Here is a 27,809-nt window from a genome sequence, read left to right as displayed (position 1 = left end):
CTTCGAAGCCCCGCCCCCGAGGCCCGTCAGCACCGAACGCGCATGCGCGAAAGTGCGTCTGCGTCCCCGCCCCCGCCCCATGTTCCGTGCGGAGTCTCTGGGATCTCTGTCACCTCACAGTAGTCGTTGCTGGTCGCGGGCGCGGGGGCGCGGGTAGCGCAGGGCCGCCTCTCCCCCGCCCTCAGCCCGGGCCCGGGCTCGGTCCCCAGCTCCCTCCTCTCTCCACCTTGGTCGGGTACCGGAAGGTCCAAGCCGCTGCCGGGTGCCCGAGTGCCATCGTGGCCGCCGCCACGGGTCCTGATGGAGCCGCCGAATCTCTATCCGGTGAAGCTCTACGTGTACGACCTGTCCAAGGGCTTGGCCCGGAGGCTCAGCCCCATCATGCTGGGTGAGGAGGGGACCGGGGTCAGTGGGAAGAAGGCAGGTGGCCGCCCGCAGCGCCCTGCCGAGACGGGAAGAGGGGCCCACGGGTGAGAGTGGGGTGGGGTTTCCTGAACCGCTTTTCCAGCTTCTTGATCGAATCCAAGGAGACACACACGCTCTCCTTGCTGGCTGGGAGCAAGCCCTTCAGCTAGGGACCAGGGTAAACCGACTGATCTTGGCGGGTTCCCCTGGCTTCTTGGGGGAACCCTCTACACTCCTTCCTTGGCTCAAAGTCGAGAAAGTGAGGATGCCTCCGGCGCGTGTCCCTGGAGGTGGAAGCGACACTGCAGAGGAGAGTCTCTGGTGGCCCTCGGAGTCACTGCCCTCCGCGCCAAAAGGAAACGCGCTCTGCAGTCCTTGGAGTGGATGGGAAGGGAGCGCTTAGAGCGGCGGAGGGCCTCAGCCCTCGCTCGGTTCCAGGTTAGGTCAAGTTAGGTCAACCTGAGCCAGAACTTGGAACTAATCACATTCCGTCCCGACAAGGCAGTCTTCGCTCAACAGTTAATTGCCTTTGACCAGATGGTGAAAAAAGCAATTCTGGGGGTGGACGGGATGCTGCTGTATCAGTAAGGATTAGTAAAGGGAGATATTTCGATGGTGTTCAGTTCGAATGTTTTCATGCTGAGAGAGAAAAGCAGCCCTTCAGTATAGGTCCAACTTCAAGTCAAATACCAAAATGTCTGTGTCACATAGGACTTGGCAGGTTTGTCTTTTCAGGTAATGGTTGGTGGACAGAAAAGGATTTCAGGGATTGAAAAATGACATAGTTTTGTGTTGTTCGTTTGAATCGCTAGAGTTTCCTGAAGAAGGGCTTAGTTCTTCCCAGGCAGGACAAGGGAACTTTTGAGGGCGGCATCCATTTGTGAGGTGCCACTGAGTTGAACTTAATCCTTCAACTCTGGGCCAGTGAGTGGTTTCCAGATTTGGCTTCACATCAGAATCATCTAGAACGTTTGTTAAAAACACACCTGACTAAGGTCGTAGCTCACTCGCTGGAAGAGTTCTTGCTTGGCTTGCTTCAAGCGTGATCTCCAGCACTGAAACAAAAAACAGATGCGTTCATTTCCAACATACATAGTTAAATTGAAATTGGAAAAAAAAAAAAAAAAACATTAGCGCAACCTGTGGTGAAGCATACCTGTGATCCTAGTACTAAGGAGGCTGAGACAAGAGGGTTTCAAGTTCAAGACCAATAACCTAGGCTACATGGTGTAAAAAAAAGAAAGAAAGAAAGAAAGAAAACGGAGAGAGAGATGAGGTTAAAACAGTTCCTCTACCAAAGAAACTGGTATGTGGTATGAAAGCAGACATGGAGTGAAGGAGAAACTTTACCCTAAACTTTTCTTATTGTTTAAATACATGTGCGAATCTGTAAGTTTTAAATGTATGAGTCATAGAGCCATGCTTCACAAACACTAAACCAGAATTTTTGGAAATCTGTATTGTCAATGAGTTTTTCAGATCATTCCCATCCCATTATTAGAGTAGTTTGTCCTAGGTCATGGGTTGTTGGCAGGGCTTAGGGTCAAGGTATGACTCAGTGAGTGGTAGAGGCCTTTCCTAACACGCACAAGGCCTGAGTTCAGTCTCCAACACGCCTAAGAAGGAAGTAAGGCAAATCTGAAAACAAAACTTCCCAGTCTTCTTTATCAGTTGTGGGACGTTTGAGTCATTAGTAGATTCTATCAGTCAGGTTCTAGCTAAACCTTGGACTGCAGCCGTTTGTTTAGTTTTATCACGGGAAGGCATTGTTTGTCTCCTGGACCCATAAAGCCTCTCCCCCCATACTGGTTAATTTTTGTCCTAGTATCCAAAAAAATTATTTTTAGCTGAAAGAGACACTAGAGATTGTTTTGTTCATTAAACAAATATTGGAGTGTTTAGCATATGCTGATGTATAATGTGTTAATGCTTAACAGAGGTGAGTAGAACCAACAGAGATGTTTGCAATCATGAAGCTAGTTAGTGTGGGAAATATATATTAAATACATATGTATATATTAAAAACAAATTGTGATCTGTGCTAAATGCCAAGATAGAAAATCTTGGTTTTAAATAAGAGTTTCAGAAGCTGTGACTTTTTTTTTTTTTTTTTTTTTTTTTTGGTTTTTTCGAGACAGGGTTTCCCTGTGTAGCTTTGCGCTGTAGATGTATCCAACCTTCTTATTAAATAATAAACACAGAACCAATGCAAAGAAGAAAGCCAAGAGGTCAGAGCTAAGAGCTAAAACCTTACCCTTCCTCCTGCGGTGGTCCTACCTCTCCGAACCAGAGCTACCCCTGTGTTAAAGTCTTTATATAGAGTTCCTGTCCTGCCTTCTCATTGGTTGTAAACCCAACCACATGACCGCCTCCTCACAGCCTGTCTGTATAGGCCTCCAGGTTTTCCATGATTGGTATTAAGATTAAAAGCATGTGTATCCAATAATGGCTGTATCCCTGAACACACAGAGACTTACCCAGCTCTGCCTACCAAGTGCTAGAATTACAAGCGTACGCTACCACTGCCCTGCTTTCCTATGGCTTGCTAATAGCTCTGACCCCCGGGCAACTTTATTTATTAACATACAAATAATATTTTAATACAAATAAAATATCACCATATTGCGCCTTTCCTGGAACTCACTTGGTAGCCCAGGCTGGCCTCGAACTCACAGAGATCCGCCTGGCTTTGCCTCCCAAGTGCTGGGATTAAAGGCGTGCGCCACCACCGCCCGGCCAGAAGCTGTGACTTTTAAGCTGAAAATATAGGATGAGGAAGAAGTAACCATCCATGGAAGATGATGTGGGAGTTAGAGGCCTCTAGATAAAAGGATTGACCAGCCAAGATCTAGAACAGGAAAGCCTGGCTGTTGGAGGGGCTGAAAAATGCCTGTGTGGGGAGTATGGTTGTAAAGGGGGAAAAATATAAGACAGGTGAAGTAATAGACTCACCACCCTTAGCCCTTGGGGCTTGAACCCAAGCACTTCAAGTATATTAGACAAGCGTCCCATCACTGAGCTCTATCCCTAGCACCCCTGTCCCTTTAAATAGATGAGATGCTCTAGAAGGTATCAGCCAAACATGAAACTCCACTAGTATGGCACATCAGAGGCTAGAGCCTTGCTACAAATTTAATTCTCCTTTTTCTTGTATTGTCTTTATTCCCTTTTACAAAACGAAGGAAGGAAGAGTTAGCAAAAATCATAGTCATTACTTTTTAAAGTTAAAGACATTTAAGAAAAGCCAGGTAGTTCATAGCACTCTGAAGCATGAGGATAGCAAGTTTGAGGCTAGCTGGGACTACAGAGTGAGAGCCTGTCTCTTAGAAGCAAGCACAGGGCAGCAGGGCTCTAGTAGTAGTGATTGTTGCTGCTGGTGGTGTTATTATTACTGATTTTTTTTTGAGACAGGGTTTCTCTGTGTAGCCCTGGCTACCCTGGAACTTGTTTGTAGACCAGGCTGGCCTTGAACACTGAGATCTGCCTACCTCTATCTCCCAAGTGCTGGGATTAAATGTGTGCTCAGGCAGTGCTCTGGTTGTACTCAGTAAACTCGTCTTTAAAAATAAACTGACCGGATGCTGGGTATGGTGGCGAATATCTTTAATCCAAGCACTTGGGAGGCAGAAGCAGGTGGATCTTTATGAGTTCAAGGCCAGCTTGACCTATATAATGAATTCAAAGACAGCCAGGGCTATGAAGAGAAAACCTGTCTCAAAAAAACAAAAATAAAATGAATCAACTGCAGAGATGACTCAATAGTTATGAGCACTTGCTGCTCTTTCAGAGAACATGGGTTCAGTTCCCACAAGCCGCATTGGGCGGTTCACTACGTCTGCAACTGCAGGTTCAGCGAACCAGATACCCTCTTCTAGCCTTTGTAATCATGTAGTGTAAGTACAGACAAGTAGACACACACATACAAACCAACCAATCAATAAACAAACCAAAGGGCTGGAGAAATGACTCAGCAGTCAACAGCACTTGCTGCTCTTGCAGAGGACTGGAGTTCAGTTCCCAGCACCCACATCTAGCAGCTCACAGCCACCAGGAAAGCCACAGTTCCAGGTGACTTGACGCCCTCTTCTGGCCTCTGTGGGCATTTGTATGCACACACACTAAAATACTTTTTAAAAAGGCAAAAATAAACAACAACAACAAAAAATGGAAATAGGCACGGCCTTTCTCTTGTTCCCTTTGAGATACCACCAACATCAAAGTTGGGTATACCCACATTCAGTTAGTTCCCGTATATTGATTTCTCATTCCCAAATATATGTACACTTTAAAAAAGAGATCATTTGTATGGGCCAGCAAGACAGCTCATCAGGTTAAGACCCTTGTCACCAAGTCTGACCACCTGACTTTGGTCCCCAGAACCAAAGAGAACCAACCCCAGAAAGTTGCCTTCTCACTGCCACATGTGCAGAAGTAAATGTGCTAAAATTAATGTGTTTATTTACTCATGTTTGAGAGGAATTCTAGAAGAATATAGCAGAGTAGTTGAGAACTTGTCACAAGCCCGCCCCCCACCCCTTTTCCTGAGTTGCGGACACTAGAATCCTCGCCACACCTCGTGAAGTAGGTCTTGTTATTTGCCCCAAGTCACACAGCTGAGCTGGGTTATGGATACAGCTTATTCACCACCATTCTGCTAATACCAGCTGTCCAAGGTAATGTGTTCCCTTACGACTAATGCAAAGTGGGTTCCTTGTTCAAATGTCTAAAGCTGTCCTTAGACAGACGTCTCGAGATTTACTGAAAAGAATCTGGGCTCCCTGTGTGTGCTCCTCTTCTTAGCACGGGGCCCATCCCTCTTAGCTCTCCTTTTCACACAGCAAATTCATGTCACACTTTAGTCAGGAAATTTCCTTCCACGGGCGGGAGAGAAGGCTCAGTGGTTAAGAGCACGTACTGTTCTTGCAGAGGACCTGTTCCTAGCACCCACATCAGGTAGCTCACAGCTGCCTGTAACTCCAGCTCCAGGGGCTCTGACACTCCTCTGACCTTCCCAGGTTCACACTTGTACACATAAATAATAATAAAGTTACTTTTAAAAATAATAACTTCGCCGGGCGGTGGTGGCGCACGCCTTTAATCCCAGCACTCGGGAGGCAGAGCCAGGCGGATCTCTGTGAGTTCGAGGCCAGCCTGGGCTACCAAGTGAGTCCCAGGAAAGGCGCAAAGCTACACAGAGAAACCCTGTCTCGAAAAACCAAAAAAAAAAAAAAAAAAATAACTTCAAGACCTTATTTGACTTAAATAACACAGACTTAAACGTCACTAAATTATCTTGTCCTTTTTTTCTTTTTTAAGTTTTATTTACGTATGCCTGTATGCCACACGTGAGAGTATACTACAGTAGTAAGTAAAATTTAAAAAACAAGCCAGGCGGTGGTGGCGCACGCCTTTAATCCCAGCACTCGGGAGGCAGAGGCAGGCGGATCTCTGTGAGTTCGAGGCCAGCCTGGTCTACAAAGCGAGTTCCAGGAAAGGCGCAAAACTACACAGAGAAACCCTGTCTCGAAAAACCAAAAAAAAAAAAAATTTAAAAAACAAACATACTGGGTGGCGGTGTTGCATACCTTTGATCCCAGCACTTGGGAGGCAAAGGTGGGCGTACCTCTGAGTTCGAGGCCAGCCTAGTCTACAAAGTGAGTTCCAGAACAGCCAGGGCTACACAGAGAAACCCTGTCTCAAGAAAACAAAAAGACAAAGCATACACACACACACACCAACAACAAACACATTTCTGGGCTGGGGAAATAGTTTCATGGATAAAAGCTCTAGTTATACAACCCTGATAACCTTCGTTTGAATGTACACCATGTGTGCTGGAGCCCGTGGAAGCCAGAAGAGGGCATTGGATCCCCAAGACTAGAGTTTGAAGCAGTGTGGACCACTGGACATGGCAGCTGGGAACCAAACTTGGGCCTTTTGAAGCTCTTAACCACTGAGCCATCCCTCTGGCCCCTATCCTTTCCTATTCTAAGGACATGTGCCTCCCATGAAAGAGTGTGTGTGTGTGTGTGTGTGTGTGTGTGTGTGTGTGTGTGTGTGTGCGCGCGCGCGCGCTGCAGTACCTCACTTGCCGCGATTATTCTTGGCACTCTAATTGAGTGGACAGCTTAATTGCACCTTTCCTCCCCATATCACTATTTGGCTAATATAATTAGTATTAAAATTGTCCTTCAGCTCTTCTTAATAACTTTAGCTACTCTTTAAATTTCCTGACCTCTTTTTGTGAAAAATCATGTAGAGATAAATGCAGAGGCTTTGGAGGAGTGAGGGATTAAGATAGGGTCTCATGATGCAGCTTAGGCTGGGTTTGAACTCTTGCCTCAGGTCCTCAGGCTTGCATGAGGAACACATTTACCCACTGAGCCATCTCCCCAGCCCTGAAATTGGTTTTGTAACGAAGCTAACAGGTGTTTCATGTTTTAACTCAGTTTTATATGTATGCCTAACAGTTATTTTTTCTTACGGGCTCATCAAATTGTTCTCAGGTTCAAGTTTTAGGAAATTGCATGTTAGAGTCCTTGCCAAGGATGCCATGGGTTTAAAAAATTTAAAAAAAATCACCGAATCTGTGTTCATCTTGACAGAATGCAGTGACTATTTGGGTCTTTAAATCTAGATCCTAGGACAATAGCAATAGGGCCTCTTTAGGTGTAATTTCTTGAAAAGTAATGTGCATGCATGTATAAAATGAAATAACCATATAAAAGAGGTGGCAGTTGCATGCCAAGATAAATGCAGCAGCTGCTTGCATCTTTTCAGCAGGAGCCCAGAGCTTATGGAGGCAGAGACACCCATTCCGCAGAGTACCCCCAGTGACTGCCAAGAGTGGGTGCTCCTTAAGGGATGTGAGCACCCACATGGGTGGTACCCCGCTGAACTGTACCCTCTTTCCCAGTATTGATTATAGGAATGACTCAGACTTGGAGATTAACTAGAATGTATTCAGATCTGTGAGAGGGATTGTTTTTCCTTGTATGTTTTAGTGCCCTCTATTGTGCTTTGTTTTCATTGTTATTGTTCATTGTGTGCTCACTGTTTTATATCCACTGAAGAAATGAGGGAATAGGAATCCTTCATCTTTTCTATGCAAAATGCAAACCCACGTAGCTTGCAACTCTGCATACTCCTGCTTAACATCTGCAGCCACCTCATGTTTAACACAACACACTAGACACCAGCCTTCCTATGTCAGATTCTACAACAAAGTCCAGTTCTGTTAAGAAAAAAGTACATATATAGTGTTCTAGTTAGGGTTGCTTTTGCTGTGGTAAACACTTTGATGACCAGAGCAACTTGGGGAGGAAAGGGTTTATTTGACCTACATATCCTGTACCTCAGGCTGGTCGAACAGCAATTCTCCTGCCTCAGCCTTCCAGGTGCTAGGGTTACAGGTGTGTATTATCACATCTGATACAGTTATTTTTACACTAGGAAAAAAAAAATCCTGTACTGACTCTAAAGACTATGGTACTATACTGTTCAGTGTTTTTAAGCCTACCTTTTAGAAGAATGTATTACTTTGTGGTGCTCAGGTTAGAACTTTGTGCCTTGTGCATGGTGTAAGGCACATACATACCACCGAGCTTTACCTCCATGGTGATCTCCTGGCACCCCTTCTCTCCCCACAGACAAGGAGGGTAAACTTTTACCCATCTGCTAATAAGCAATTTGGGGGGGGGGATGTTTTTTGTTTGTTTGTTTGTTTTTTCAAGACAAGGTTTCTCTGTAGTTTTGCTGGATCTTGCTCTGTAAACCAGGCTGGCTCTGCCTCCTGGATGCTGAGATTAAAGGTGTGCGCCACCACCACCCAGCAGCATTTTCTTATAATATTGACAGCAGAGGGCTGCATTATACAAATGCTTCCTTTTCCTTTTTTCCAGAGAGTAAGCAGAGTTTCCAGTTAACACGTAAGCATCTCATTGTTGGTGAAGTGCCAGTTAAAGTACTATGTTGCTAGGGGAAGGTTATGTGGAGTGAACCAGGGCTGCACTTGATCTATACCATAGAGCTAACGTGTTTCCTTTCCCTACCAAACTGAGATGAAAGGCCACCTGCAAAGAGGCTTGTGCCTCAGGAGTTCCTCACTGCCATCCTCTGAACTCTTAGTAATAGGCATCTGCATAGCAGCAGCAGTATGCTGGGACTGGTGGCCTGTGTGTCTGTGTGTTTACACTCCTCCAGCTCCGTGGCTAAGAGCAGATGGAGTGCTCACCCCAACACTTCCTGTGCCTCTTTACTCCTGGACAGTGAAGGCAGACACCAGCACACCTGGCCCTACACCTTCGGTCATCCGTGAACTGACACCCATGTCTTCTTCTTGTTTCCCATTTACATACCCCGTAGGCCTCAGAATGAATGTGCTGGCTTAGAGGCACGCAGCCACGTGACTGAGGACATCCTGGTGGGAAGTAATCCTCTCTATGCTGTGCTAATATCCACGAGTCTAATTCATGTCCCCCAAGGGCTTTGTGCCCTACTTTCATAGTTTGCACTACCACATCTCACCTTCTCTCATCCTAATCTTGCCTAAAAAATTAAAACACGATGGAGCCTGCTTTTCCCATGCCTGCCATCCTGCCAAGGCCATGGTCCTCATTCTTTTCTTCCCAAGGGTAGGCTCATGCATTTCTACCTCAGTATCACCAACAAACTCATCTTCACGTCTTGCCTTTCTTTTCATACTAGACAAAACGTCCACCTGGCTGTCCTGGAACTCGCTCTGTAGGCTAGGCTGCCCTCAAACTCAGAGATCCATCTGCCACTGCCTCCTGAGTGCTGGAATTAAAGGCGTGAGCCACTAGCACCCAACTTAAAACAGGGCTCTTTTCATCTTTTTAAAATGATTATAAATGTACACTGTGTAACATTTAAACTATGTGAGAATAGGTCTGGAAACATGGCTCCACTGGCAAAGTGCTTATCTAGCATGCACAAACCCCTGGGCTTGATCCCTAGTATCACATAAACCGAAAATGGTGATAAACGTCTTTAATCCCAGAAGGTGGAAGTGGGAGGGAAGTGAATCAGAATTCAAGGTCATCCTTGGCTACATAGCAAGTTAGAGGCCAGCCTAGAATGTATAAGATCTTATCTCAGTCTTCACGTATTTGCACGGACTGTTCTCTCTGGCAGATACAACCATCTTTGCCCCTGCTTGCTCCTTCATTGGCTGAAATCAAGCTCTTGAAGGTAGCTCTTCATCTTTATTAACATAGCACCCTGTTTTTACCACTATTTTAGAGCTTATCAGCATTGTGTTTAGTTCATTATTTATGTGTGTCTCTTTTCCACTTGATTTGGAGCTTCTGAAGGTAGCTGGTAGGTAGAAGAATAGGATAATAGGCCCCGAGTGCAGGTCAGTGGGAGAGCATGTGCTTAGCATGCTCATACACCTGCCTTCATTCAGTCCCCAGCACCAAATAAATGTGCATTGCCTTTTTAAAACACACCATTTAGTTTGGTTCCATTGTTTTCTTAAGACTTGCACCTTAACGGAGAACTAGGTAACATCCTTCATTGTTTTACTGTGGGTTTGCTGTAAATAACATAGTTGATTTAACCCCAGCTGGGAAATAAACACGTGTGATTCAGTCTTGTCCCAAATGGCTAATCCTCTCTTTTTCTCCACAGGGAAGCAACTGGAAGGCATCTGGTAAGTGAGGTGGGACTCCTCATATTGATGTTATCCCATATCCTTTTTTTTTCTAGAGATATCTTTTGAATTTTTATTTTTATGGTAAGGGTATATGTATGTCTGTGTATCATGTAAGTGCTTGCTGCCCAGGAAGCCAGAAGAGGGTGTCAGATTCCATCACACTCAAGTTACAAACAGTTGTGAACCACCATGTGGGTGCTAGGAATAGAACCTGGGTCCTCTGGAAGGATAGGCAGTGCTCTTAACTGCTGAGCCATTTCTCCAGCCCCCAATTTCCCATATCCTAAAACAGCAGCTCTCCGTGGAGCTGATTTTGTCCCTCCAGCTCACAAGATATTGGCCATGTCTAGAGACTTCCATGTCAGAGCTAGAGGGAGTGGCTACTGTCACCTCTGGGTAATCACCTTCCATTAATGCTTCCTACAATAGTGTCATCCACCCCAATGTCAGTATCCAGAGGGAGGACACCTGATCTGTGGTGCTGTCTGCCACCTTTGTCCACGAGTTCCACCTACTGCAGATTGGAAATGTTCCAAAAAAGGAGTATGCTGCTGTGCCGTCCATTCTCCTGTGCCTAAGTTAGCTCCTGGAAGCAGTGTCAAAATCCTGAATGTTAGCTGGGAGTGATGGCGTACACTTTTAATCCCAGCACCTAGGAGGGGAGGCAGAGGCAAGCAGATCTCTGAAATAGAGGCCGGTCTTGTCTACGTGGGGAGCTTCAGGCCCACCAGGGCTACATAGTGAGGCTCTGTCTTACAAAAGGAAAAAAAGAAAAGGGGAGATGTTAAATGTTCTGAAATATAAAAGTGCTTATCCTAAACATACAGACTCTTTTATCATTATTCCCTGAAGAGTAGAGTGTAATGACTATATGGCATTTAACATCATGTACAATACTATGTGTCATCTTTAAATGATTCAAAATGTACTTAAGGGTGTGTATAAGTTCTATGTATATCATGTTCCATTTTAGACAAGGGACTTGAGCATCTGTGAATTTGGGTATGGAGATAGGGACAGTTCCAGATCAATCATCCCAGATTCAGAGGGACACTGAATATGTCTTACTCATGTCTTCATCTGGCTAATATAATAAAATTGGCTATCACAGGGACATCTGTGGGCAGGAGTTATTCTCACTGCAGTATGGTACTTTCTTTTTCTTGGAGAAGTTACAAGTTTTCTGGCTCACTGTCCCTCTCTGTGGCAGGCACACCTCTATAGTTGTACACAAGGATGAGTTCTTCTTCGGCAGCGGCGGTATTTCCAGCTGTCCCCCGGTGAGTGTCTTCCCCTGACCTGCAGATTTCTGGGGGTTCCTATAGCCTGAGAAATTTGGCTTCTACCATGTACCTCTGACTTGTGGTAGTTCCTCATATAGCACATAAGCCAAGTATGGTGGTGTGCTGCACAGGCCTTTAATCCCAGCACTTGGAAAGCAGAAGCAGATGAATCTCTGTGAGTTCAAGCCCAGCCTTGTCTACAGAGAGTTCCAGAACAACCAGGGCTACAGAGACACTTTCTTTAAAAAAAAAAAAAGACTTAAACTGAGCAGTTTTGTGATCCTAATACTTGTGGGAATAGGCAGGAGGATCAGGAGTTCAAGTCTTTTTTGGCTACCTATTGAGTTCAAGGCTAACCTGAGTTATATGAGACCCTATCTCAAAAAAGCACCCCTAAGAAGGACTAGTGTGATGGCTCAGAAATACACAGCAGGTCAAGGTGCTTGTCACCATGCCTGACAAACTGAGTTCCATCTCTAGAACATACACAGAAGTAGAGAACCATCCCTTAACTTGTCCTCGTCCTCTGGCTGGAGAGAGGACTGGAGCTCGTGTGTGCGCACGCTGTGATAGATAATAAAACAGGGCTTCCAGGGAGAGATTGTTAACAGTCTGGCTGCTCTGCCAGAAGACGTAGGTTTGATTTCCAGCACCCACATGTGGCAGCTAACAACTGACTGTAACTCTAGTTCCAGAGAATCCAATGCCCTCTTTAGGTACCACATGCAGGTGGTACACAGACATGCATGCAAGCAAAACACCCATGCACATAAAAGTAAGTTTTAAATTAAAAAGGGCTGGTGAGATGGTTAACAGCTGAAAGTTACTTGCTACCTACCAACTCTGATGAGCTGACTTTGATCCCTGTGACCCATGTAGTGATTCCTGCAAGTTATGCTCTGACCACTTTGCTCACATGCACACATATATACACACAAATAGATTTAAAAAAAAAAAGGTTAAGCCAAAGAAAGAATAAGGCCTTAAGGTGCTTTCAGTAGTTGGAGGTGTGTCTTGGTGAACACTTGCCTAGCGTCAACGCCCCATATTGCACTCTCATCATGGGGGTTGGGGAGGAGGAGAGGAGAGGGGAAGAAGACTCCTCATTCAGTAACACCCTTCCAGTTAACCCAGTCAGTTACCCTTCTCCAGTCAGCCTGCTCCTGTGGGTCCCTTTTGTCACATGATCTTTCTGATTCTAATACCCATGTCCTTTTCAGAACGTTTCTCTCAGAGCCACCTCAGGATTGTCATGGGATGGACTCAAGCAAAGACCAGCCATCCATTTTGATATCATGAGTAGGGGGTCATGATTTTTCACTGTCCACCCCACCCATAACGAATATTTCATTAGGCCTGGTCACTTCTTTTTGTGTTTGCTTTTTGGGATAAAAAGGTCTCTTGTGGCTGAGGCTGGCCTCAAGATCACTGTGCAGCTGATTATTTCAGCTTGAGCACTCCCGATGCTGTCTTTACCTCCCAAGTTCTGGGATCACAGGCATGTTTGTATCCAGAAAGCCCGGCCAGTTCTACCTTGTCAGTGTATCTTAAGTCAGTCTGTCTCACTTCATCTCTTCCCATCCCTCCAGAGCTTTCACTGCAGTCCCGGCCACTTCCTGTCTAGACTGGACCTGTGAGCTAGCCTGATCTCCCTCTGGCCTCCATGTAGGAGACAGACTGAATCTCTCAGATCTTCTTGCCCCTGCTTCCCAATTAAAGATATGCACGCCCACGCTAGCATCAAACTCACCATGTAGCCATGGGTGTCCTTGAGCTGCTGACCCTCCCTCCTTGTCACCCTAGTGCTGGGATTACATAGCCCTGGCTATCCTGGAACTCTCTAGGTAGAACAGGCTGGCCTTGAACTCAAAAAGATCCTCCTGCCTCTGCTTCCTGCCTGCTGGGGCTAGAGGCGTGTGCTACTATGCCCTGCATATTTAGTTTCGAGATGCTGGGTGATTTTTTGGGGTGGGAGGGGGCGTATATTTAAAAAAAAATTTCATGTTTCAAACTGTCTCCCTGCTTTAGCCAAAGACAGTAGGGTCTCCTGCTGATCTTGTCTCTGGATCCCTCCTAGCCATCTTCTTTTCAGGTTCTGTCTCCCCCCGCCCTCTTCCAGCTTGGGCATTTAAACCTGTACTCCAATTCCAGTCTAGCTCCCTAAGCCTTCACTTGGATGTGCCTCTCCATTCTTCAGGTCTGAGCTGGGTCTTGATTCCCTCTGGCAAATCCCAGCCTGGCTCCCCTGCCACAGGTATTCGGGAATGGTGATTTGCACTTTTTCAGCATGGCCCTTATTTCAGCTTCTTTTTTTTTTTTTTTTTTTTTTTTTCTTGAGACAGGGTTTCTCTGTGTAGCTTTGCGCCTTTCCTGGATCTCCTCTGTAGACCAGGCTGGCCTCGAACTCACAAAGATCTGCCTGCCTCTGCCTCCTGAGTGCTGGGATTAAAGGGGTGCGCCACCATCGCCTGGCTATAAAATTTCTTTTTTTTTTTCCTAGACAGGGTTTCTCTGTGTAGCTTTGCGCCTTTCCTGGAACTCACTCTGTAGCCCAGGCTGGCCTCGAACTCAGACATCTGCCTGCCTCTGTCTCCCGAGTGCTGAAATTAAAGGCATGTGCCACCACTGCCCGGTCTATTTCAACTTCTTGTCATCCACTGATGTATAGAATTTTTTACCTGCCTTCCCTAATAACCTTTAAGTTCCGTGAGGACAGAAATCTCATTTTTTGTATACATTGTACTCCCAGTATCTAGTATTAGAAGTAGCATATAAGTTCTCAATACATATTTGTCCTATGGATGAATAATAGGAGTTGCAATAGTGACCTCTTATCCTCTAGAACATTAGGTAATTTTCCTCTGGCTACCATAATTACTGATCCTGCTCACCATGCCTTCCCCAGTGCCTTAAACAATGTCAGCCTGAAAGGAAGTGCTCTGGGGCTGTCAATCAGTGGCTTTTATAGGCAAGCTCTGTTCTGGAATGTTCTTCCCCAAGTCTACCCTCCTTGATGTCCTGTTGCTTACCCTTTGGCTACTCTTCCCACTCCTTTAGTCTCCTGTGGCAGCCCAGCTGTCATGTTCTGTCCTTATGATCATCTGTTGGGGACAAAGGAGACCACAGGTTCCAGGTTTCTGTCTTTTTGTTGTTGTTTATATTTTTTGAGACAAGGTCTCTCTATGTAGTCCTGGCTGTCCTGGAGTTCAAGATGTAGATCAAGCTGGCCTTGAACTCACAGAGACCTTTCTGCCTCTGCCATCAGAGTGCTGGGATTAAAAGTGTGCACCACCACACTCAGGTTTCTGTCTTTTTAACAACAGAATGAATAGACAGTGTAGAGACTGCACAGGAATCAACTTCCAGGCCCCACAAGCAACCAGAAGCCATATAAACAGAAAATAGCCCTCTTCCTATGACAAGAGTGTTCCAGCAGTTAAAAACGAAGCTGTTGGGACAGAGTTGTGTAGTTTTGTGTGGAAAGTCACAATTTAAAAGAAGCAAGGGGGATGGGAGTGGCTGGAGAGATGGCTCAGAGGTTAAGAGCACTGGCTGCTCTTCCAGAGGTCCTGAGTTCAATTCCCAGCAACCACATAGAGGTTCACAGCCATCTATAATGAGGTCCAGTGCCCTCTTCTGGCCTGCAGTCAAACATGCAGACAGAACACTGTATATATAAGTAATAAATAAATAAAAAGATAAATCTTAAACAAAACCCTCAAGCCTGGCACAGTAGTCCACACCTTTAATCCCAGCACTTGGGAGGCAGAGGCAAGTGAGTTGGAGGCTAGCCAGGTTACATAATAATTTAACAAATGGAGAAGATAGCCTGGAGATCCTAAGATCCCTTCTTAAAAGTTAACAGAGGATGTTGAGGGTCTCAGTGATAGCGCACTCGCCTAGCATGCATAAGGTCCTGGGTTTGATCCCCAGAACAGCCAAAAGAAAGCGAAAGTGATAGAGATGGCGACTTAGTGACTTTCTTGGGTTAACTCTTTCAGGGAGGGACATTGCTTGGGCCTCCAGACACTGTGGTTGATGTGGGGAACACAGAAGTCACAGAAGAAATCTTTCTGGAATACCTGTCCTCCCTGGGGGAATCTCTGTTCCGGTGAGTAAGGACAGGGTGGTGGCTCCTTGTGTGCATCTCTACTAGACACTCACACTCTGGGAGGCGGAGCCAGGGCGTCCGGCCCTGACACTGAACTCTGGGAGGCGGAGCCAGGGCAGCAGGCCCTGACACTGAGCTCTGGCCTTGTAGCTCTTTACTGTCATTGTGCAGAGAAGCACTTACTGGGCTACAGAAACACACACACACACACACACACACACACACACACACACACACACACACACACACACCTCGGTCTCTTCAACAGCAGACATACATCCCAGCGTGCTTTCTGCTGAGTCTGGTAGAACCAGTGAATGCTGTTCCCCATGTCCTCTGGCCAAGAGGTTTTTCCTAAATATTGAAAACAGAGTTTATGGGAGAAATGAGATGAAATACCAACTCGAATTAATTTATCTTAAGAGGCTTTAGTTAGGCTGACCATATAGCTCAGTTGGTAGAGTGCTTTCCCATCATTCACAAAGCCTTGGGTTCGATCCCCTGCACCACAGAAACCTAAACTGGTGTGTTGGCCTATGCTTGGAATTCCTGCACTCAGGAAGTAGTGCAGGAACCTCAGAAGTTTGAGGTCATCCTTAGCTGCATATGGAGTGAAAGGCCACCTGAGCAGGAGATTGTCTCGAAAGAAAAAGAAAAACTTAGCCAGGCTGTGGTGGCACACACCTTCTCTCTGAGTTCAAGGCCAGCCTGGTCTACAGAGTGAGTTCCAGGACAGCCAGGGCTTCACAGAGAAACCTGTCTTGGAGGAAAAACAAAGCATTGAGTCGAAGCCTGGTAAGAGGGCTCATCAGGTAGGCACTGCCGTAGGGCCCGGCAGCCCAAGTTTCATCCCTGAAGCCCACACTGTGGAGAGAAGCTGCTCTCACTCATCGTCCGCTGACTTTACTCGTATTCCTACACACATGCGCAGAAAACAATGTAAAAAAATACAGAGGAGGGGCTAGAGCGATGGCTAGAGGCATGACTCTCAACCTGTGGGTTTCGATCCTTTGGGGGTCTCATATCAGATATTTACATTAAGATTTATAACAAAAGCAAAATTACAGTTACGAAGTAGCAACGAAATAATTCCATGGTTGGGGGTTATCATGAAATGAGGGACTGTATTAAAGGGTCACAGCACTAGGAAGGTTGAGAACCACTGGCTTAGAGGATTAAAAACACTTGTTGAGCATATCTTAGAGGAGAAGGCCTGAGTTCAGTTCCCAGTACCCACATGGAGGCACACAATGAACTGTAACTCCGGTAACAGGGTCTCTGACCCACTCTTCTAGCCTTCACAGGAAGTAGGCACACATGGTACACATACATTCATACAAACACTCATATACATAAAATAAGTAAATCTTTAGTCAGTTTCATTAAGGGTTCACCTCTGACCCTCATCCTGTTGTGAATGTAAAAATTCTGGAACTATCTAGAAAGCATACATTCTTGGTTCATCTTTCCCTTGTGAATCACTTCTCGGGAGGTTCAGATCTGCAGACCACGGTCCTTCTGGAATGTTTGAAAGGACTGGCTTTGCCTACCTTCCCACTGCACACAGCTGCCGGCTTTCTCACCCGCTCCCCCGACCTCTCTTGCATGTGCAGAGGAGAAGCCTATAACCTCTTTGAGCACAACTGTAACACCTTTAGCAATGAAGTGGCGCAGTTCCTGACTGGGCGGAAGATCCCTTCTTACATCACTGACCTGCCCTCTGAAGTTCTCTCCACGTAAGTGTGACCACTCTGTTTCCGCCCCTGCCAGCCTTGAAAATCCCCATTTGAGGCAGTCAAGAGGATCAGACCAGCCTTGGCTACATAGTGAGCTTCCTGAGAGGAGCCTGAGCTATGTGAGGCCATGTCTCATGAAGAAGAGGAACAGGAAAACTTAGGGCCCCTCCCCTACGGCAGCAGAATCCTTCTGGCCAGTAGGACCTGTTTGATGGCAGGTTCCACCTAGAAGGCCACCATTGTTCCACCCACCAGTATGCACTAGACCTCCTTGGAGCTGGGCTTAAGTGCCACCACAGAACTTAAGAAACCCACTTGACACTAGCTTAGATGTTTACAGAAAATCCTAGTGCCTGGTACACAAAGTCATTTCCCAGAAATGCTTATCTAAGTAGATGGCAGAATCAGGAACAACAGGATGACCCAGTTCATAACTGTTGTTTGTCTTTGTCACCCACACCCTGAGCTCTTTGATGCCCTCCAAAGACCAAGTTCTGCTTGTGCTTGAACTTACAGTGCACAGACAGCCCTCAACAGAGGTTTCCTCTGCCCCTGATGGGGTCCCAGCCTTGAGAAGGGCCTGTGGACCATCACCCAGCTGTCACCTCCTAAAAGGGCACAAACCCCCCAAAGCCATATCCTAATCACTCTCTTTTGTGATTGTACCAAGCTGCCTCTGCCCACTCTAGGACAGTGCCCGTTTGTTGCCTCTGACTCAGTTTCTCTTGAATTGGGGTACTGACCAACAGGGATCCCGGCAGATAAACTCAGTTTGAAAAACAAAACAAACGAACAAAGCCTAGAAAACAAGGCTGCCGAGGAACCCAGTCTCCCGGGCCTGGGACTGCCTTCTCCTGATGGGTGTGTGGAACCCAGTCTCCCGGGCCTGGGACTGCCTTCTCCTGATGGATGTGTGGGACCCAGTCTCCTGGGCCTAGGACTGCCTTCTCCTGATGGATGTGTGGAACCCAGTCTCCTGGGCCTGGGACTGCCTTCTCCTGATGGATGTGTGGGACCCAGTCTCCCGGGCCTAGGACTGCCTTCTAATGGATGTGTGGGACCCAGTCTCCTGGGCCTGGGACTTCCTTCTCCTGATGGATGTGTGGAACCCAGTCTCCTGGGCCTGGGACTGCCTTCTCCTGATGGATGTGTGGAACCCAGTCTCCTGGGCCTGGGACTTCCTTCTCCTGATGGATGTGTGGAACCCAGTCTCCTGGGACTGCCTTCTAATGGATGTGTGGGACCCAGCCTCCCTGCCAAGAGGTCTGGGTCCTGAGACCCTGAGCACTCCTGAGCAGCCAAATATTCTTGCTGTTACTACTTAGTAGGTGGGGTCCTGGAGCTTGTCTGGATTAGGGTTGATATTTAACACTTGGATCAGTTTACAAGTGCAGTATCAGCTAGGCACAGTGGTACACATTAGAATCCTAGCACTTGTGAGCCTGAGGCAAGAAGATCACAATGAATTTGAGACCAGCTTGAGCTACATAGTGAGTTTGAGGCCAGGCTGAGTTACATATTCAGTCAGGGAATATGACTGACTCTGAGGATGAAGCTTGTGCCGAGTGTGTCATGAGCCACTTTATTTTATTTTTCGAGACAGGGTCTCACTGTGTAGTCCCGACTACCTGGAACTGACTGCATAGACTGTGCTAGCCTCAGATGCACAGAGATCCATATGCCTCTGCCACCTGAGTACTTTATTTCCAGGTACAGAGATCCTGAAAAGGCTCCAGATTCCATTTTTACAGTGGTTTTCCAGCTAAGTTATTCTAGGAACAATCCAGGTGCCCTTTAGAAAGTGACAGCACCACCTGGCATCCTCACATGACTGTTTATCCTGAATAGTCCTTGTGCTCAATAGAAAAGTTCGTTTCTAGAAGAACCTTCATTTTGGAACATCCTCACTCCAGACATCGTCATCCTGACTTCCTTTTTCTTTTACCTCAGCTTCCCTCTTTTTCCCTCAGCTTCAGCTTTATTTTTATCTTCTTCAAAAGAATGAAGATACAAGTAAGCTGGTATTGTTTTGGTGCATGCCTGTATCCCAGCACTTGAGAGATGGAAGCAGGAGGATCAGGAGTTCAAGGCCAACCTCAGCTGTACAAGATGCCTGAGGCCTGCCTTAAATCCTACTCTTTCAACAAAGGATACATCAAGTACAGAAATCTCTAGTTCTCTGTGGGTAGTGTTCACCCACAGCTCAGCAGGCCTGGCAGGTGTCAATAATAAGATAGCAGCACCCACACAGAGGAGGGAGCTGAGAGTAAAACCCTAGAACAAATCCCAGCGTTCGGGAGGCAGGTGGATCTCTGAGTTCAAGGCCAGCCAGGACTATAGAGAAACTCCATCTTGAAAAACCCAAAACAACAAACAAACAAACATAAAACAAGCTATTTAGAAGATTATTGGTCAGCTTTCTGCTCCTGGAGCAGATACCTGAGATTATCAGTTTATAAAGAGACACGCACTGCTAGAGGTTTTGATTCATAGTCACCTGACACCGTTACCTTTGAGCCTGAGATAAAGAAGCTCCTCGTGGTAGAGCAGGAGCTACTTACTTGTGGCCAAGAAGCAAAGAGGAGGAGAAGGGACTAAGGTTCCACTTTGTCCTTCAAGGGCATGTCCCCAGTGACCAGAAGACCTCCCAATAGGCCCCACTTCGCAAATGCTTCACAGGCAGAGAACCAAGTCTCTAACCCATGGACCTTGGGGAACACTTACCAAGCCCCCTTATGAAGACCAGTGTGGCAGGAGATGCTGAGTAACAAGACCCACAACTGGTCAAGTAGGAGACTGGAAAATCCTCAGCCCTAAATGGAACGTATATTCTGCACCCCCTCCTCCCGAGGCTCAGGAGCCATTGCAGAAGAGGAGCAGGAGGAGTGTAAGAGCCAGAGGCCACAGATGCTTGCAAGGAGCAGTGCCTTCTGGGTACTCAAGGCAACTGACTGAACGTAGGAGCCCCCGGTGGTTGTGACAGCATACACAAGCCAGACCAAAACCCAGCATGGAGAGGGAAGTCGGACATGAAACCCGCCCCACCCAAGGAGCTGTGGGCAAGTTTAGCTTCTGGGAGAGAGAGGGTCAGTTTTCTCCAAGAGTGTAACACCTAATATGTCCATACTCCAGTGGAAAGCTATATATCCAAGATATTTGGGCAGCACAGAATGGCCTTGATGGGGGGAAAGGGCAGGCACACAAAGGTGGGTGGGTAAGGAGGTAGGGAGGATCTGGGAAGAGTTTGGGAGGGAGGGTTAATAGGATCAAAACACACTGTACAAAATACTCAACGAACTGAAAAAATACATATACCTAAAAGGCTGGGAATGGTGGTGCGCACCTTTGACCCCAGCACTCGGGAGACAGAGGCAGGCAGATCTCTGAGTTCTAGGCCAGCCTAGTTTCATAGTGAGTCCCAGGACAGCCAAGACCATGTAGAACAGCAGTTCTCAACTTATGGATCTCAACCTCTTTGGGGGTTCCATATCAGATATACTGTTTGTCAGATATTTACATTACAATTCATATCAGTAGCAAAATTGCAGTTATGAAGTAAGAACGAAGTAATTTTATGGTTGAGGGTCACAACAACATGAACTGTATTAAAGGGTCGCAGTATTAGGAAGGTTGAAAATCACTCTCGCCGGGCGGTGGGGGCACATGGCTTTAATCCCAGCGCTCTGGAGGCAGAGCCAGGCAGATCTCTGTGAGTTCGAGGCCAACCTGGTCTGCAGAGCGAGTTCCAGGACAGGCACCAAAACTACACAGAAAAACCCTGTCTCGAAAAACCAAAAAAAGAAAGGAAAAAAGAAAATCACTCCATGTTGCAGAGAGACATGTCTCAAAAGAGAGAAAAGGATGGCAGCGTGTGGCGATGCCCACCGTCGGGGGCACCGTTCTGTCTGTGTTTAGGCTGCACTGCAAACCTCTCCCAGCTCATGTGTCTTTCTCCACAGGCCCTTTGGACAAGCACTTCGACCCTTCCTGGACTCCATCCAGATCCAGCCTCCTGGAGGGAACTCTGTGGGCAGACCCAATGGCCAGAGTTAACAGGACTGCACGGGACTGCCTGCCCCTCCAGGAATTTTCCTTTTTAAACAAAACAAACCCTACCAGATTTCTATTTTATAATTTTACATCAGAGCTAATGGGGACGGCTTTTTAAATTTGCCAGGGAAGGAGCTTGTCGGGCTGCACGTAGGACAGTGCTCCTGAGAAACAGAACAAATGCCATCCCTTCTAATAGTATTATACTAATTTATTAAGGCTGTCTTGTCTGTGAGTTCACTTTTGACGCTGTTGCCTGAGCGTCCTCTGCACTGGAGAAAGGGGGCGCTTGTTTAAACAGAAAGTAAGAGTCACAATCTGAGAGAATCCCGTCCTGGACCCTCTTTCCAGAGGTACCCACATTCCACCCAGGGGGCCACACCACTGGGCCCCGGCTGAGGTTGTGTTGTTTTGTTTTGTTTGTATTTCAAGACAGAGTTTCTCTGTGTAGCCCAGCCTATCCTGGAACTCATTCTGTAGCCCAGGCTGGCCTTGAACTCACAGAGATCCGCCTGCTTCTGCCTCCCAAGTGCTGGGATTAAAGGCGTGCGCCACTGAGTTTTATACTGTCCATACCCTGGAGCAGTCACCCTCCAGCAGCAAGTGAACCAAAGGAGTTGGTGGACATGGGGTCGGCTGTAGGCTGACTGCCTCAACCTAAGTGAACTCTTTAGGCCCAAGTTTACCCCCTCGTCCCCGAACAAGGCCACAGGCTGGAGCTGGAGCAGCCAGAGCCTCAGGATCAAAGGCCAGTGGCAGCGGGGATCAGGGCAGAGAAGACAGGATAAAGCCATTCCTCCTCCTTCTAGACTCAATGCCAGTCCTCTCTGCCTGCCCCAAGCTGCTCTTCCTCAGCAATAACTTGACCTGTCACCATTAATGGAGGTCTAGGCTGCAGTGGCAGGGACCCAGGCCTTCTCTGCAAATAATGACATCAGTTTGTTTATAGTCAGTAGAGCTAGCCACCCACCCACCCACCTAAACCAGTATGCATTTGTCAGCTAAGTACTGAGGGGACATGGTTGTTCCCTCTAGGATGTAGAGAGAGTACCATAATGATGTAGATTCAAAGTGGCAAGAAAATTTAAGAGTTGTCTACAATAGGGACTTTCACATTATCCTAAAGTGTCTTGAACAGACATTATCTCCATCATCATTCTGACCTTAAGAGGTGTGGTTGGGATGAGCGGGCATTTTCCTAGTGATGTGCCGCTACGATTCATCAGCAGGAATCTTCTAGAAGTCTATGATCTAGACTCTGGATTCTAGAAGGAACTTAAGGTTCCCTTTCTTGGTGTCAGCCTCCTACTAGCTAATTTGGGGACTGGATATGGAGAAGGGGACTCAGAGCAGGCACCTGAGACTCAGCTCCACATCTATGGGAGCCCCTGCCATGGCTTCCTACCACTTCTGAAACTTGAGCTCAATTGCTCCTTCTGGGGCAGCCTTTCCTCCCTGAAAAGCTGCTGCTGGCTCCCCTGCTTTCTTTGCCAGTAGCCATATCAGTTGGCATCATCGGGATCTCGGCCTCAGTGATGACCTGTTGCCTGACCAGGGCCAAGTCCAGCTGGGATGTCAGGTGGTGGTTTGGAACTTGAAGATTGGAATCAAATGTGTCTCAAGTCTCAACGGTTTGCAAGTGTGCGTGACAATGACAGATTAGAGTGGACACCAACAGGAATTGTTTACTGTTGGTCTGTTGACAGAATGGGACCCAGAAGGATGAATGTTCAAAGCTTGGCTTCTGGGTAGGTAGAGGTTGCTAAAAGCCGTCACCTTTAATTCGCCTGGCCCCAGCTGCTAGCATCTCTACCTAGAGCTCGCGCCTCTCTCCTGACAGGTGCTGGACTGATTTTCCCATGTGACCAGATTCGTCTGGTTTCCCTCCTCGCAGCAGTGACTCAGATACCATGATATTCTGAGAATTTTTGTCATTTGATTGCTTGAGCAGCCTCCTGTCATGTCCAGCAGCCGTCCATGCCAGTGCCTGTGCTCATGGCTCGCGGGGAGATGGGAGGACTGGACAGTGTCAGACCTCTGCAGGAAGGCAAACTCTTCCTCCCCTATGCAAATCCTGTTATCACCAGAATCCCAGGCCAGGAACCCCACATCCCACCTTCACATATCTCTGTCCCAGTATCTCAGGAGCATACTCTTAATGACCAGCTGGCTCCACCTGGGCATGTACAAGTGCGCTAGGGGGGACTGAGTCACGTTCGTGCCACATGACAGACACCACCCCTGTGGAGGTCCATTGGTCAAGGGACAAGGGAAGCGGAGGTATGAGACCACTGTCCTCTCCTAGACAAAATGAAGCGTGTTCCTTTGAGATTCCTTGGAGTCAAACTAATTATTATGTCTAATACAGAGGTGTTTGCTGGTTTTCATTGGTGTTTTTTCTAATGCAATAAACTCATTTATGCTGCTATGATGTGGTGTTGAATCCTGGCATGAAGCAACCCCAGGCTTCCCCATTGATCCCCTGGGAGGTTAACCTTGAAGAGGCCAGGAGTGCTGCCTTTGCCTAGCTGGAAGGCTTGTGGATGAGTGCGGGTAGTAAAGAAAGGTATGTGGTCCTCACCATTGGTGTAGGAAGATGGGAAAGGACCCCAGAGACTGCGATGGGCCTGAGGCTACTTTAACCCAGCTTTGGCTCCATAGTGAAACAGTGAGACCCTTGCCTCCCCCAAAATTGTGTAAGAGTGTGTGTGTGTGTCCAGATTGGCGTGCAACTGGTAATAGAGTAGCTTCAGATTCTAAGGTGTTCCTCCAGGACCTGACCATTAGGAGATGTAAGAATTTTCTCCCTAAGGGAGACCATACAATGTCTAGCCCCCTCCTTATAAGGTCCCAATGACAAACCAAAGTTCCATCCTACCAGAAGTTACTCTGAAAATTGAGTGAGTTTATTAGGGTGCTCATAGTGTCATAGGTGGGGAGTTGCAGAAAGAAGTGTGAGTAGCCCTAGGCAGCCACGCTGGAAGGTCTGTACCCAGCATGCATGATGGCTTCTCCATCCTGCATAGATGGAGTCTTTCCAGCCTACATACCCTGACACCTCCTAGAGACCCCAGGGCCATGTGCAGTTAGGACAGAATTGCATACAACTAGCTGGGAAGAGTGAATATTCTACTGAGGGTCCAGTGGCCCCTCCTATGAGGGAATGTGAGCAGTCAAGTTTGGCTCCAAGAATAGTGCTTCCTAACAAGGAGCATTTGGTTTCATGAATTAGCAAGTGTTCACTTCTGATTTCATCTATGGTCCTGAACAAGTGCTGTGGTTGGTGGTCAGCTTTCTAGAAGCTTCCCTTGTACTGCCAGGTGTGCAGCCTGACTGGCTGTATGCAAAATCCAGTAGGCCAGGCCTGTGGTAATGCTTTCCCAACAACAGATCAGGGGTGGGGTTGGTCCCATAATACAGGAGGAAACAGGGCAGGGAAACGTCCAGGTGGCAGGTTGGCAAGGCCATCTTTGAATCCAGGCCATTTTCTCACATGTCATCACTGAGGTGTGGAGTCTTTCCAGTGTGCTGGTTTCTACAAGGCAGAGTAGAGATGACTTTGCCTGACATACCGGCTTCATAAGAACACGCTAGGTGGGAACCTTTGAGATCCCTACTCAGATAACAGCCTGGGCGGCCTACCTTGGTAGGGTAGTACCAAGCAGTAAGTAAAGATCACTCTCCCCAATGCTTGGGTCACATGGTCAGTAAATTTCAGGTTACTAAGACACTTGCACAGCCATTGACTGTGGATTTCCTTAAATCAGTGGCATGCATAGGCCAGTTCTCTGCTGAGGTGTATAGCCACCTGACTTGCTTCTGGAGGAAAAAAATGACAGATGTATACCCCCCACCCTTAGACTTTAAGACTTGAGGCCATTCAATCTAGGGTAAATTCATTCAACTTTAGTGTCCCCCTCAAACTCCAGACCCGAGACCCTTCACCCCCTAGCCATTTCCCCGGGAGCCACTGGAAAGCGTTACTGGGCTCTCTGCTTGGGGACAGCAGCCAATAGGGAAGGTAGGCCCTGTCCGGTCAGGAATCATACTGTGGAGAAAAGAGGCAAACACAGGTGACAGGAGAACCCAGGTGGTAATGCCAGGTGCCAACAGTGTGTGAGGATGGAGGTTAGGAGGTCTGAGGAGGCTGCTCTAAGGATGAGGTATCTACCTGAAACCCAGATGACACAGAGCCCGGGTGGAGTGGGGCGTTCACTCCAGGCAGCTGAACCAGCAAATGAGAATCCTGGAGGAGCTGAACAGAGGGAGGCCGCTGTGGCTGAACAGGAGTAAGAGCAGTGTGGGGGCAGGGCCTTTCAGGTCATGGGAATCCGGATGAGAAGCTCAGCAGTTTTACAGAGACTGGTGGGAGGTGGCGGAGGAATTTGGGTGAGGAAAGCTGTGCCCAGATCTATAGAGAAGCACTAGCTGAGTACAGAGGTACGTAAGAGAGCCCCTATGAAACATTCAGAGGCCAGCTATGGGGCCACGGGACCATGTATCCTGCCGTCATGAGCTTCACTAAGCCTAACTTTGGGTTAAGAGGTATGCTTTAGTTCTCAACTTATTTTTTTCTAAAACAAAATTTGTGCCAGGTGTGATAGCACATGCCTTACCCACAATCCCAACACTTATGAATGTGCTGAAATCCCAACACAGGAAAATGGCCACTAATTTGGGACTAGCCTGGACTATATAGTGAATTGCAGACCAGCCTGGGCTACAGAACAAGGCCCTATCTCAAAAAAAGAAACTTGTGATAGAATATAATAGCAATAATGCTCTGAAAAAAGTAAGCGTGCTAGGTAGTTTTATGTCAACTTGACACAAGCTAAAGTCATCGTAGAGGAGGGGACCTCAAATAGGAAAATGTCTTCATAAGATTAGGCTGTAGGCAAGCCTGTAGGGCATTTTCTAAATTAGTGATTGATGGGGAAGTGCCATCCCTGGGCTGGTGGTCCTGGGTTATGTAAGAAAGCAGGCTGAGGAAGCCAGTAAGCAGCACCCCCTCCATGGCCTCTGCATCAGCTCCTGCCTCCGAGTTCCTGCCCTGGTTGAGTTCCTGCCCTGACTTCCTTCCATGACAGACTATGAGGTGAAGTGTAAGCCGAATGAACCCTTTCCTCCCCAACTTGCTTTTGGTCGTGGTGTTTCGTCACAGCAATTGTAACCCTAAGACAGTAAGCAATGACAGCACAAAGACAAAGGAGGAAAGTCACCAGAAAGTCCCTCATCCTAAAGAGTCGCTGCTCACCATTCTGTGAACAGCTTTGTGGGTTTGAAGATAGGCACACAGGATAGCTGTACATCCGGGATTGAGAGGAGTGTGGCCAGAGTGGGTGATGATGTAGAAGGCGCCTGCCATGCTGGTTAGGAAGGAGAACATGAGAACCAAGCCTCCTCACACTCTTCCTGTGGAATGTTTATACTGCAGGAGAAATATGAACACCAGGCGGCGCTATACACCTGCAAGGTACTCCAGGCCTCAGCCAAACGCCAGGGTGCGCCAGGCTCCTGTGAGTCAGGCTGTCTTGACTTTCAAGAGCCCAGTGGATAACAGCCAAGCTCTTTGTCCCCATTTTAGCAAAGCCCAACTGAAGCCTGTCCCAGGACACCAACCCCCACACCTTGGTGAATACACTGGTCCCTATCTGTCACTTGGTGGTTTTGCAACCTCTGTTCCTTACACAGTTCCCATCTGCTCCAAGCTGGATCCCCTTCCTCATGCCTCACTAGCACTAAAGGCCAGCATCAATAAGGCCTCCCCAAAGCTTTCCTCATCTCTCCCCACCTAATCTGACACCCCCTGCTGAGGGTGCATTTTTTTTTTTCCCTACACTTCCACCAGGCCATCTCCCATGGCATCAACTGAATAATAACAAGGACGAGGGTTGGATTAGGCAGGTCATTTAAACAGACAAACATCCTCTGGGACCACTGAGACACACATCATAGCAGCACTGCTACAAAGTTCTTGCTGATAACCGAGAGCGGAGTTCATCCCCAGAACCTTCTGTAAAGGTGGAATGGCACGTCTAATTCCAAAGCTGTCCTCTGACCTCCACACGTGGTCCCTGTTCCATGCACCCCCTTAGATACAACAATGGTAATAAATACGTGCATACATGAACGCAAAAACAAAACCCCTCTGGACTGGAATTCCTGTGGATTTAGACTGAGCCTCTGAGACCTTGGTCACAGTCTTCCCCTGTCTAGGCCTCGTGTTCACCTGTGGAAGCCAAGTCAGTCGGGTGTCTCTAAGATCCATCCACTCTAACAACTCTCAGGACCTGGCCTGTGCTGTGAGGAGAGCGGCTTATTCACATGCTCCGTCCAGTACTCCAAGGCTGCTCTTTGGTCCATAGAGAACACTGTTTTGTCCTCACTGGCGGAAGAAGTCCCCGAAGGGACCATAGACAGCACAGCAAACACCATCTGAGCATGCGTCCTTAGCCTTTGTTTCAATTCAGTGGACTGCCCATTGGGAGACGATGTAAACACCACGCATTGTGAAAGGAAAAATAACCAATAGTCCCAGTCCACTGATT

The 27,809-nt window shown here is 47.3% G+C and overlaps 1 protein-coding gene across 1 annotated transcript; it reads left to right on the top strand.

Annotated features, from left to right (window-relative positions):
- The first annotated feature begins 178 nt into the window (after window positions 1-178).
- Desi1 (desumoylating isopeptidase 1) lies at window positions 179-23,689 on the top strand. Its single transcript, XM_052748429.1, has 6 exons — window positions 179-388; window positions 10,057-10,078; window positions 11,292-11,361; window positions 15,366-15,475; window positions 17,089-17,211; window positions 21,171-23,689. Exons 1-6 carry the CDS (start codon window positions 301-303, stop codon window positions 21,262-21,264), a joined length of 507 nt encoding a protein of 168 aa, XP_052604389.1. The 5' UTR covers window positions 179-300; the 3' UTR covers window positions 21,265-23,689.
- The last annotated feature ends 4,120 nt before the right edge of the window (window positions 23,690-27,809 follow it).

This window comes from Peromyscus californicus, unplaced genomic scaffold (genome assembly GCF_007827085.1).
Source record: "Peromyscus californicus insignis strain IS unplaced genomic scaffold, ASM782708v3 Scaffold_20__1_contigs__length_68692818, whole genome shotgun sequence".
Classification (NCBI taxonomy): domain Eukaryota; kingdom Metazoa; phylum Chordata; class Mammalia; order Rodentia; family Cricetidae; genus Peromyscus; species Peromyscus californicus.
The sequence above is the reverse complement of the archived record's forward strand: the minus strand, read 5'-3'. Positions and strand labels throughout refer to the sequence as shown.

What these genes read in the sequence shown, in the direction of transcription:
- Desi1 (XM_052748429.1), top strand. Translation starts at nt 301, where the DNA reads ATGGAGCCGCCGAATCTCTATCCGGTGAAGCTCTACGTGTACGACCTG. An exon ending in GCTCAGCCCCATCATGCTGG is followed by an intron (nt 389 to 10,056) that starts GTGAGGAGGGGA and finishes TTTTCTCCACAG; the next exon opens with GGAAGCAACTGGAAGGCATC. An exon ending in AAGCAACTGGAAGGCATCTG is followed by an intron (nt 10,079 to 11,291) that starts GTAAGTGAGGTG and finishes TCTCTGTGGCAG; the next exon opens with GCACACCTCTATAGTTGTAC.